The sequence below is a fragment of the Pogona vitticeps genome, chromosome 3 (assembly GCF_051106095.1).
Source record: "Pogona vitticeps strain Pit_001003342236 chromosome 3, PviZW2.1, whole genome shotgun sequence".
NCBI lineage: Eukaryota > Metazoa > Chordata > Lepidosauria > Squamata > Agamidae > Pogona > Pogona vitticeps.
The window spans coordinates 260,752,618-260,765,545 of record NC_135785.1 but is presented as its reverse complement, the minus strand read 5'-3'; the positions used below and the strand labels follow the sequence as shown (position 1 = coordinate 260,765,545).

Genomic DNA, 12,928 nt, shown 5'->3' with positions numbered 1-12,928 from the left:
TCCTCACAGTCTTTGAGAGTGTCCACACTGGTCTAGAGATGATTGTACGTATGGCAGATGGCATGGTTTGGATTGGGGGGGGGAGGGAGAGACCTCATCCATAAATGTTTGCATTTAGATTGAGCCATCCTTCCCCTTTAAGAGCTGTTCCACACCTTTCTGGCCCAGTGGTAGGGCATGCCTTCTTTTTGGCATGATTCATTAGCTCCTTGTTTAGCCAGGCAGCTAAATTGTATATTTCTAATCACATAGAGTTGGACATTGGGCTCGGCTGCTTGGCTCACTTCTCTGAAGGAGTAACAAGAGGAGAAGGGGGTGGCTCAGGTCCTGAGGGAAGCATGTCTCATGTCCTTTTTCTGTGCTGCGACATCCATGAGTTATCTCAATCCCTCGTTGTCTGATCGCCAGCACAGTCACTTGTGCACACCCTGAATAGAGCCTCAGCTTCCAACAACCACCCGTTGTGGCTGCAGATTCGGAGGGAGAGGGAAGAAGGGGGCGGGGGGAGAATGAGGGAAGGGACACAGAGGGGAAAGGAAGGGAGAAAATAGAATGTCAGCGACAGAGGGAGAGAGGAACGACAGGAAAAATTTTTTTTCAATTCCCCTGATCCTCTGCAGATGATCAGGGGAAGCACTTAATTGACAGCCAATTGGGCTACAAGAGGTTGTTTGCTGTTGAGACGGGAGGAACAACCAGTCAGGATGGGACCTTTGTCAGACAAAGAGCTGCTCCCCATTGCCTCATATCTGGGAACTCCGCTCCTTTTTACAGAGAGAGAGAGAGAGAGACCGAGGCATGCCAAATGCCGTATCAAAGAAGTTGGGATAAAACTGAGTTTTTACACTTTGGCTAAATTTTTGTTGCTTAGTGTAGTTACTCACTCTCGATTAAGCCCATTGACTCAATGGGGATTTTTTGAGTCAACTCCTCCATTAGTTCCATTGAGTCAAACCCGCTTACTCTAATTATAGCTAGCCTTAGGATAGTAAATCACAGTGAGAGTATCCCATTTGAATTAATGGAAGTTACGGAGCAGTCGATGCACTAAATCCCTATTAATTCAGTGGGCCTACCATAGTGTGAGTTAAAGTAGGACTGTGGTATCCACAAGGAATCAGTTTCACGGATGTCAAAAAATGCAGAAGTATCAAATGCTTTACATGCCATTGTCTCTGGCTTCCTGTAGAAGTCAGTTCTGGGGTTTTATTTAATATTTTCTGACAGCAGTTAAGTGAATCAGTGGATGCTGATTCCGTGGATAGGAGGGTCCTACTGTATCATGTTAAGCAGCAAGATTTTGGCCACTAGATAAGCCAGCTGCAGCTAAATTAAAAATATTAATGAATAGTTAGAGCAGTGGTTTCCAGCCTTGGGTAGCCCAGATGTTCTTGGACTAAAACTCCCAGAAGCCTTCACCACTAGCTGCGCTGGCCAGGAGTTGCAGTCCAAGAACATCTGGGGACCCACTCATAGAGAAAGATATTGTTAGCAGTCTGCAGTAGCATCACTCCTGACTCGGTCATTCCCAGCCTGGTGAGTGTTCCTGTAATGAGATTTTAGTGGGCTAATAAAGATCCCGTCCACCTTTGTCTCCAGCACACAGAGTGACCTTCGGTGGTCACCAGAATGAATCACGGCTTTCTCCTCTGAATACACCAATCAGTCAGAGCAGAGAAAAGCGACTGGCCGTCGGTCGGGGCTGGAGGATGCATTGGAGAGCAATGGAATCGCGTCTAAAATGGACGTGCAGCCAATCCGTGAAAATAGAGATGGACAATCCAGTATGGCGAAATGAACAGGCAATTGGAATACAGCCCACCTTGATTAGAACAGAAACGGTGTTCTTTATGACAGCTGTTTTTAATGCTAGATATTTCCTCTGGCTTACGGGGAATGTCCTCGTTTTTTAATTAAAAGGGTCAGGCCTTTTCCGGACTTAGGCAAAGAGGTCTCCAGTTCCTCCAGAGCAGTGGTCCTCAACCTTGGGCGTCCAGATGTTCTTGGACTACAACTCCCAGAATCTTTCACCACCACCTCTGCTGGCCAGGATTTTTCTGGGAGTTGAAGTCCAAGAACATCTGGAGGCCCAAGGTTGGGGACCACCGCTCCAGAGCACTTGTGTGGTCCTTTTGTTATGGGTGTGGGGTGCGACTGGGTATCCCTGGCATGTGTCACATCAAGCTACAGATCACATGGAGCAGGGTATGGAGGATCTGGTTGCTGGATATGGCCCAAAATATAACAGTTGCCATATTCCTATTCTCTCTTCTTACCGTGTTTCCCCGAAAATAAGATAGGGTCTTATATTAACTTTTGCTCCAAAAAAACACATTAGGGCTTATTTTCAGGGGATGTTTTATTTTTTTTTCATGTACAACCATCTATTCAAAGACAGTCATGTTATCTTCTTCGGGTTGCTGCACCAGGGCGGAGGGCGGGGTGTCACTTCACTAGGGCTTATTTTGGGGGTCGGGCTTATATGACCACCATCCTGAAAAATCCTACTAGGGCTTATTTTCAGGTTAAGTCTTATTTTCGGGAAAATGGGGTAGCAGCAAATGAACATATTTTTATTCCAATAGACTTTGGGTGTTTAATATCTGATTTTAGCATTGCTTATGGCCCTGCGCTCACAGCCAGTATATCCTTTTATTGTGTTTGTAAATGTTTTTACTGTATATTTCTTAATTGGTTAATGATTCCCTGTTTAATGATTTTTAATGGCTGGCTGTGTGTTGTTTTTCATTCTTGTTCTTTATGGGGCCTCTTTGATTCCCACTGCCACGGCAGAGAAATGCAATCCATAAATCTACCCATGACATCTTCACAGGACGTGGAACATCCCAAGGGTCTTAATGCAAGAATCGCAATCCCTCCTAGGCCTCGCTTTTCCTGGAAGGCGATGTAATGGCATTTTTCAGAACAGAAGCTCGCTCTCTGTCTTCTCCACTCTTGCTACAGCTGCAGTTCCTGTGGAGGGAAAAGGCTCGAATTTTTAGGAGGACGATGGTTTGGTTCTCCGATTTGGTGTTGTTGTTTTTTTAAAAAAGAGGCTGATAAACAAGGAGACTGACAGAAGGCAAAGCTGGCCTTGTGTGAATGAACCCATTTTGTATCAAGTTTATTTTGTCAACAGCCTAGAGGAAAAATGCTCTTCCCGTCTCATTTCTCTCTTTTCTCCTGCACTGCTTTCCCTTTTGAAAAAGTGTTATGGCAGCCTGCCACTCAAGGGGTGATGCAGTTTTTGCAGCCTCGCAGGCTGCCTTTAGTAGTTTTCGTTGGGAGGGGCCTTTCTGGGCCAGGGTGACTGTCAGTCTGTCCAGCAGTAACCCGTTATTCTTTCCCTGCCTTCGAATTTGAAGAGAGCCCCTCCATTCTGCTCTTGAGCTTTTCTCCTCTTTTGGGGAAAATTGTTGGAATCTGTTAGTCTGTTCAGGCCTGTTGCTGGAAGCAGTCATGTCTGTCGGTTGGCTGTTTGAACTGTTCATTGTAAGTAACAAAGCATTTTTATTCTTTCTCTTACTGATGTCTCAAAGTGAATTACTGAGACTTTAAATGCCATTGGATCATAGAATCATAAAATAATGAAGTTGGAAGGGGCCTATAAAGCCATCGAGTCCAACCCCCTGCTCATGGCAGGAATATAATCAAATCATATCTGCTAGATGATTATCTAGGTTTTTCTTGAATGCCTCCAGCATTGGAGTACTCACCAACTCCCAAAGTCACTGCTTCCACTGTCGTACTGCTCTAACAGTTAGGAAGTTTTTCCTGATATTCCACCGAAATCTGGCTTCCTGTAATTTGAGCCGATTGTTGTGTGACTGCTCTGCACTCTGGGATGACTGGGAACAGATCCTGCCCCTCCTCTGTGTGACAGCCTTTCAAGTATTTGAAAAGTGCTATCATATTTTCCCTCACTCTTCTTTTCTCAAAGCTAAAGATGCCCAGTTCTTTCAGTCTTTCCTCCTAGGGCCTGGTTTCCAGCCCTCTAATAATCTTTTTTGCCCTCCTCTGAACTTGTTCCAATTTGTCAGCATCCTTCTTGAAGTGATGAGAAATAGGAGTGGACCAGTCTGGGGAACTTGAGGCTATTCAGCTCAGTGAATCCCTGTGCTTCTACTGTGCAGCTAGAGGAATGTAAATCAAAATTCAAACTCTGCAACAAGTGGTGCCCTCAGAGCTGGGTTGAACTACAACACCCACTATATCCCTTGCTGGACAAACTGAGGAAGATGGAAGTTGTTGTAGGATATCTTGGCACAGTGCCAGATTAGGTAGATTAACTCCATAAAGAAAGTAATGGCTTTTCGTTTGCAAGACCAGAACAACGCTTTTAAATGCCTTCACCTTTTGGGCATCATAACAAACAACACAATATTTCCAATGTGCAATGTCAGAATTGACCACTAGGGGGATTCAGAGGATCTATTGCTGCCCTTTGGTAATGACAAATTGTTCGTAAAGCACAACGCAACAAATTACTGACGTTTAACACTTTCTCTGCAACCTATACTTAAACCCACAAGCAGGTTTAAACATATTTATGGATAATCTGGCCTTTCTCACCAGATTACTCATAAACATGTCCAAATCCAATAGTTGTTGTGGGTATTTTGGGCTCTTTGGCCGTGTTCTGAAGGTTGTTCTTCTTAATGTTTCGCCAGCCTCTGTGGCCAGCATCTTCAGAGGACAGCACTCTGTGCTCATGAAGATGCCGGTCACAGAGACTGGAGAAACGTTAGGAAGAACAACCTTCAGAACACTTCCAAAGAGCCCAAAATACCCACAACAACTATTAGATCCCGGCTGTGAAAGCCTTCGTGAATACAATGTCCAAATCCATTTATAATTGCAGTTCAAAACATAAGCTACAGAAAAAAGGTGACATGTCATAGAAATCCTTCCTCTAGTCATGACAATAGCAACCTGGCTACTGAGAAATAATGAGTAATCCAATGGGATCCATTTAAAATGCAATGCTGTTACCTTTGCATGAAGTGTATTGCTGGACTGGCTAGGCGTCACCTTGAGTCTTGTGTCCAGTTCTGGACACCACACTTCAAGAAGGATACTAACAAATTGGAACAAGTTCAGAGGAGGGCGACAAGGATGATGATCAGGAGGCTGGAAACTAAGCCCTAGGAGGAAAGGCTGGAAGAACTGGGCATGTTTAGCCTTGAGAAAAGAAGACTGAGGGGTGATACCATAGCACTTTTCAAATATTTGAGGGGCAAGATCTTTTCTCTATCATCCCAGAGTGTAGGAAACGCAACAATGGGCTCAAGTTAAAGGAAGCCAGATTTCGGTTGAATCCCAGGAAAAAACTTCCTCACTCTCAGAGCAGTATGACAGTGGAACCAGTGACTTCGGTGGTTGGTTAGTGATCCAACGCTGGAGGCATTCAAGAAAAAATTAGATCATCACGTGGCAGATATGCTTTGGTGGTGTTCCTGCATTGAGCAGGGGGTTGGACTTGATGGCCTTGTAGGCCCCTTCGAACTTCACTTTTCTATGATTCTATGAAAGAACCAAGAAATAGACAGGCATTGCATCATGGCCTCTCCCAATTTGAAGAGACCCTTGTCCAGCAGGCCAAGGCCAAGAGGCAGTCCCGAAAGAAGCAAAACCAGGGAGCTGGACGGGGGAAAGATGGTATTTGTCTTCAGTGTGGAAGGGATGGTCACTCCCGAATTGGCCTTCTCAGCCACACTAGATGCTGTTCCAAGTCTTCCGTTCAGAGCACATTCCCATCGTCTCTCGTGACGGAAGGATGCCTACACAACCCAAAATGTGTTTTTTTTTTTAATGTGGAAGGACTTTAAGCTTAGTTTGATTCTGAATTCTTAAATTTTTGAGCCTAATTCAGTTGCTTGACCCAGCTGAAGTAGACCCATTAAACCAAGTGCAAAATAGTGAGTCAATACTTGCATAAATCGTGTGGATCCCCATGGGTCTGCTTTGACTGGGACTCGGAACTGGGTTTCAACCCCAAAGTATGCTTTTTGTGTTAGAGGACAGGTGGCGGATTTTGGAGTTCTGTCAAGAAGACCGTGGAGCCTCCTGCCTTAAACGTGAACCCCTCGCTGCTCTAGATCGTAGGCTGCTGCCAGTCCTTCCATCAAAGCCTGCACTGTGGCTTATGGTTTTTCCCCCTTGTCATACACTGGGGCGAAGGGACCAGTGTTTACTTGGTCAGCCCAGTTTCCCGGAATTCAGGCATGCAGAAAATCTAGTTAGATCAGTAGCAACAAAACACGAAGAGCGAATCATTCCCCGAAACTGGCCATGGGGAAATGAACACATAAATACTATGCTGATTACTTTTTTGCGGTCACTTGATGAACACCTTTCCTCTCCGTTTGATCGGTAGAATCAGAAAAGAATCGCCTCGTCCATCCATGCAAAGTGTTCTGAAGAGCGATTCTCATGCTGTCTGCCAGGGAGGGGGCAAAATGGGGTACCACAACACCACCCTCCAGCCTCCTAAAACCCCCCTCCCCCATGTAGTTAGATCAATCTTGTAAAGTACAATGGTGCCTCACTTAACGAGCGCACCATACAACGACGAATCCGCATAGCGATCCCCTTTTCGGGATTGCTAATGCGGAGGCATACCGATCGTTCCAATGGGCAAAACTCGCATAGCGACGATCGGTAAGCGTTTCACTTACCGATCATCGCTTTGCGATGCCCGCGGATCAGCTGTTTGGCGGTTCTAAAATGGCCGCCGGACACCCGAAATGGCCGCATGCAGCATTTTCACGCCCTCCCCTCGCTTACCGAGGGCACGACAATGGCTGCCGCTATGGAGGAAACTTTGCTGAACAGTAAGTTTAGGCCCATTGGAACGCATTAAACGTTAAATGTGTTCCAATCGGTTTTTATGTTCCGTTTAGCGATGTTTTCACATAGCGAGGGTTAATCCAGAACGGATTAACCTCGCTATGCGAGGCACCACTGTAATAATATCACCATGAACCGTGAAGTCATTTCTGAGTTGTGGAAATCCTTTTCAGGGTTTTTCAGACACAGAATTCGGAACTCAGAAATTATTTCCCATTCTGTTCTTCTGGGGGTGCCCTGAGACCGTGCAGCTGGCCCAAAGCCTCACAGGCTGACTCTACCCACAGGAGGCCCAGTGGGGGAATTGAACTCCCAACCTCTGGCTCCACAACCAGATACCTAAAGCACTGAGCTATCCAGCCAGCTCAAATTGATAACATAGAATTTGTTTGCTTGTTTGTTCATTCATTTATTTCTCCACTTCTGACTTAGTACACAGCACTACTCTAAGCGTTTTAAACGTAAAAACGGCAAACCAAAACATCATCATCATGAACATTTTGATATTTCTCTTTCCTCTCCCCTGATCATCTTCTGAATTTTAAAAAATCATTTAATTTTTTTTTACATATACAGTGGTGCCTCGCTTGACAATGTTAATTCGTTCCAGCGAAATCGCTGTAGAGCGAAAACATCGTCAAGTGAGATAAAAACGCCTTTGAAATGCATTGAAAACCGTTCAATGCGTTCCAATGGGCTGAATACCTGCTCGTCCAGCGAAGATCCTCCATACGGCGGCCATTTTCAGTGCCTGTAAAGCGAGGAATCTGTCCTAGAAAACAGCGGGGGGGCATTTTCTTTAGCCGGCGGCCATTTTGAAACCCGACGATCAGCTGTTTGCTAATCGTCATAAAGCGAAAATCGGTTCTCGAAGCAGGGAACCGATCATTGTCAAATGAAAAAAAAAACATTTAAAATATCGTTTTGCAATCGCAAAAACCTAATCATACAGCAATTTCGTCGTAGAGCGGGGCAATCGTTAAGCGAGGCACGAATGTGTGAGATTAGCGCTAGATCACCCTATCACCTTATAACAGAGTCATTGTTTTTTTTTTCTTTTCCATATTTATGCCCCATAAAAGGACTGTCAGAGGTGGGACCAAAGGAAGGAAGGAAGGAAGGAAGGAAGGAAGGAAGGAAGAAGGAAGGAAGGAAGGAAGGAAGGAAGGAAGGAAGGAAGGAAGGAAGGAAGGAAGGAAGGAAGGAAGGAAGGAATGTGAATCACATCCAGTATGAATGATGAACGCCTGGACCAATTCGCAGCCCTTGTGTGAGCGCTGATGGCCATGCCAAAATCAATACAGGCTGTGAATCAAATCGCTGTGGTGCAGGTTTCCAGTATAGTCACACCCTTGATTGTGTCTCTTTCAGTCACCATAGCTGCTACTGTAGAACAGTTACTTTTTTTGGACTTCGGCTCTGAGAATCCCTAAGCCCTTATGGCCTATGTTGTTGGGAACGTTACTTTTTTTGGAATGCAACTCCCAGCACTCCCCAGCTAACGTGACTGCTGAGCATCGTAGTCCAAAAACAGTAACTTTCCGAGTGTCTGCGGTGTAGGATACCACATCTTCCTTCTCCTCGACAGAAACTGTTCGCTTCTTTTTGCCCTCCAGAGCCTTTTAATTTCCACGCAGCTCTCTTTCGGCCCTAAAGTTCGGCCTGGGTTTAAGCTAGGAGATAACAAGAGGGAGAGCTGGTGTGATCTGCATCCTGCTGAATCTTCTTATTTTATAAACAGGGTTGTGTCTGAGACTAAGAGACAAATAACCGGTTTCTCCAAGGTCTATGTGGAGACTGCCAGGGCGACAGTTTAGCTTTTATCTCAAAATAAGACCGTTGGGTTCTTTCTGCGTTCTTCTCTCTTATAGCCTCCCCGCCTACAGTAACCGCACGCCGTTGATTATTTTTATTTTAAAACACTATCTTTTCAAGGTTATTTCTGGGGCAGGAGCTTCTAGGGAAGGGAAATTCAAGATGATGAGTCTCTTGTTGGCTGATGTTTTTCCGGAAGGTGATTCGGGTAGGGACTGGGTTAATATAAAACTTAGATATGACGAGTGGGGAAGCGAGCGAAGAGCCAGCCTGCGATGCAGTTTTTTGCTGCTTAGATCAGTTCTCGCCGAATCCCGAAGCTGGACCAGACCATAGATGCTTGCAAACTAGATGCCTGTGTCTCTCAAATTTTATTTTGAAAGAGGCAGGAGAAACTTGTCAATCGAAACAGGAAAGAGAGAAAGCTTAAAACCCGTTTCCCCAGGGGCCTGTCCTTGATCATCCACTGAAAAATCAGCATAAGTTATGCAAAGCAGCAAAACTAAAGAGAGAGAGAAAGTTACACAAGCTTACTCAATTTCAGTCATTTATAGACGTCAGTGAAGTCCAGGTTTACTCATCACCTGCCACTTTTGAAGTGGCTAGAGGCCCGCATCTTCAGTTATTTTTATAAAGAGCGGGATCCATGTAGCACTTGCCCATAAAAAGCCAGCTTGATTGCACCATATTTAAATATGCTAAATGATGATGATGATGTACTCAACTCAATTCTGACTCACAACAAACCTTTTCAGGCTTTTCCGTGGTACGCCCTGGGACTGTTGTGCAGCTGGCCCAGGGCTACCCAGGCTGGTTCTTCTCCCAGGAGGTCCAGTGAGGAATCGAACTCACAACCTCCAACTCCCCCGTCAGAGACCTAAACTCCTGGGATATCTAGCCAGCCTAATAATAATAATAATAATAATAATAATAATAATAATAATAATAATAATAATAATAATAATAATAATAATAATAATAATAATAATAATAATAATAATAATAATAATAAATTTAAAATACTTTTACCCTGCCTTTCTCCTTAAAAAGGACCCAAGATGGTTTACATCATTAAAAGACAATATTTAAAACTAAGAATGAGTACAAATGAGACTTAAGTCATGAAAAGACAGTATTAAAGCTGAAATAATAGTTGTGTAAATAGTAAAAGGAACAAATAAATAGCAATTATGTGCCATCAAGTCAATTTTGATTTATGGTGACCCTTTTCAGGTAGAGAGGACTTAGAACTGCTTTACCCTTCCCTTCCACTGGGGGCACTCTAGGTCTTTGTGCAGCTTGCCCAAGGCCACCCAGGCTGGCTCTTCTGGGAGGTGTTACAGACCGCTCTATTTTGACCTGATCTGGGCCTGATTAGGTGTTTTAACCACCCCTAGCTGCTGCTGTTTTTCCTGGGGAGACAAGTTCTGGATTCTGAGCACTGAGTTCCTCTCTTTCGGCTGTTGAGCACGCTGCGCTTTGCCCGAGAGAGGGAAGCCAAGGTGAGCTCCCTTGACATGAAAGCAGAGCAGCCTTATCAGCCAAGCCATGTGGTTCAGCAAAGGGCTGGGCACGGTGTTAATTTGGGTGCTTTCATGCATGGGCGACCAGGGGAAAAAAAGGGCTGGAATGAGTCCATGCGTTCACGCTGCTTGGTAGAGGGCAGAGGAGGCATTGCAGAGTGTTCCCGAAGCATGATTTAAAGGTTTTTGATGTTACCTCTGAGAAACCTTGGCCTCCACTACCAGTGGTAGAGGGTTATGGGAGTTACAGTCCAAAGGAGCTGGTGGACCATAGGTTCCACAGTCCTGTCCTAAAGTAGGCAAGGGAAACTTATGTCCAAGGGTAAAATAAATCTACTCTTGCATCCTCCATTTCCAATACCGAGAGGTAACTGTAGATAGAATCATAGAAGAGTTGAGTTGGAGCTTCTTGTTGTTGTTCAGTTGTTAAGCCGTGTCCGACTTTTCGTGACCCCATGGATCAGAGCACGCCAGGCCCTCCTGTCTTCCATTGCCTCCCGGAGTTTGGTACCAAATTCATGCTGGTAGCTTCAGTGACCCTGTCCATCCATCTCGTCCTCTGTCGTTCCCTTCTCCTCTTGCCTTCACACTTTCCTTACATCAGGGTCTTTCCCAGGGAGTCTTCTCTTCTCATGAGATGGCCAAAGTATTGGAGCCTCAGCTTCAGGATCTGTCCTTCCAGGGAGCACTCAGGGTTGATTTCCTTCAGAATGGATAGGTTTGTTCTCTTTGCAGTCCAGGGGATTCTCAAGAGTCTCCTCCAGCACCACAGTTCAAAAGCATCCATTCTTCGGCGGGCTGCTTTCTTTATGGTCCAAACTCTCACTTCCATACATCACTACAGGAAAAACCATCGCTTTGACTATGCAGACCTTTGTCGGCAAGGTGATGTCTCTGTGTTTTAAGATGCTGTCTAGGTTTGTCATCGCTAATAAAATAATATATTTAATTGCAATTTAGGATTCCTGCTGACAAAACAAAATGACTACTGTAACAAAATGCCTCTTTCCAATGAGATTTGCTCGCCCTACACAATCTTCTTAGGCCTGGGAGGTTGAGAATCTTGACCCCGAGAGAGGCCCGGAAAGAGAAGACCCGATCTCTCCCCAGCTTTGGAATAATCTCCCGCTAGAAATTTGCCTTGCCCCTTCCCTGGAAATTTTTAAGCCATTGTTGAAAATGTTGCTTTTCAGACAGGCCTTCCAAGACCTTCTGACATCTTAACACAGAAGTGGTTTCCATGTTTATACTGTATATGATCAGTTCCACCGCCTTGCCTTTATACTATTTTAAATTTTTTTTGGTTAATATTGTGTCGGTTGTGTACGTGATTTAATTCTATAGTTCTTACGTTCGCTGTTTTTTATATTGCTGTTGATTATGTTATATTATGTCCTAACGTTGTAAAACGCCCAGAGTTGGAAAGAAAGAAAGAAAAAATATTGCTACAAAATAAAATAAGTTTTATTCTTGCAAAATACAATAGTTAAAAGATTTTGTATAGCTTGGTTCGATCATCAGACCAAAGGGGGACTGGAGCCAAGAAATCAGAAGGAGATGGTTAACTCGGAAGGGCAACAATGAAGGAATTAGAAAATATCGTCAAGTTTCCCTGGAGACCAAGACCCAAATTGTCCACAAAGCTTTTGTCTTGGCAGTATAAGGGGCAGATTATTTTGTGTCCGACTGTCTCTGTTTTTTTAATTGAACTAGCAAATTACGTTTGCTTATTTTATGTGTTCTGGTTCGTTGTGTAGCATCCTTCTGGTACGCCAGGGCTGTTCATAATCATCCTAAGGAAAGCCAAGAGGAAAGATGCTAAGAATGCCTTTGTTTCCAAAATATGTCGTATTTGGATGCCCCCACCCCACCTGCCTTACCTCCCATGATTATGCTCACTGGGTGATTTACTGTTTCCTCTCTCCCTGCAGGAGATCTGCGATGACCCCCACCTCTTTGTGGATGGCATCAGCTGCCACGATTTGCACCAGGGGCAGGTGGGGAACTGCTGGTTCGTGGCGGCTTGCTCCTCCCTGGCGTCCAGGGAGTCCCTCTGGCAAAAGGTAATGAATTGGTGGAAATTATAGATCCTTTCCGCCTCCTAGTGGCTCTTATATGGAATTACAGATCCCTTCCTCCCCCTAGTGGAGCATATAAGGAATTACAGATCCCTTCCTCCCCCTAGTGGCTCTTTTAGAGAATTACAGATCCCTTCCTCCCTCTAGTGGCTCATATAGGGAATTACAGATCCCTTCCTCCCTCTAGTGGCTCTTATAGGGAATTACAGATCTCTTCCTCCCCCTAGTGGAGCATATAAGGAATTATAGATCCCTTCCTCCCCCTACTGGCTCTTATAGGGAATTACAGATCCCTTCCTCCCCCTAGTGGCTCTTATAGGGAATTACAGATCCATTCCTTCCCCTAGTGGCTCGTATAGGGAATTACAGATCCCTTCCTCCCAGGAGTGTATAGTTTCTAGGTAGCATGCTGCGTTTTCAGCTACTTGCAAGCCATTGTGATCCAGGTAGGAGAAAGTGCCAGTTGACCATCTTGTGGAAGATGATCTCCCACAGATCTTTTCTTGAAAATTATCCCCTAGGCCTCACAATGGAAACTGTAGAACTGTTGAAAGGGTCCCCATGCTAGGAAAATGTTACAGGGCAGAAAAACAGAGTTTGAAAAAGGAAAAGATCTCGTGATGCTTCAAAATGCTAACAAATGTTGTTTGGTGTACGTGTCAA

The 12,928-nt window shown here is 44.7% G+C and overlaps 1 protein-coding gene across 1 annotated transcript in view; it reads left to right on the top strand.

Moving 5' to 3' along the window:
- Positions 1-12,928, top strand: part of CAPN5 (calpain 5) — a 76,928-nt gene that overhangs the window by 25,233 nt on the left and 38,767 nt on the right. Inside the window, exon 3 of the mRNA XM_072993465.2 lies at positions 12,119-12,250. Coding sequence (XP_072849566.2) covers positions 12,119-12,250 — 132 coding nt within the window. The remainder of the gene's footprint in view (positions 1-12,118; positions 12,251-12,928) is intronic.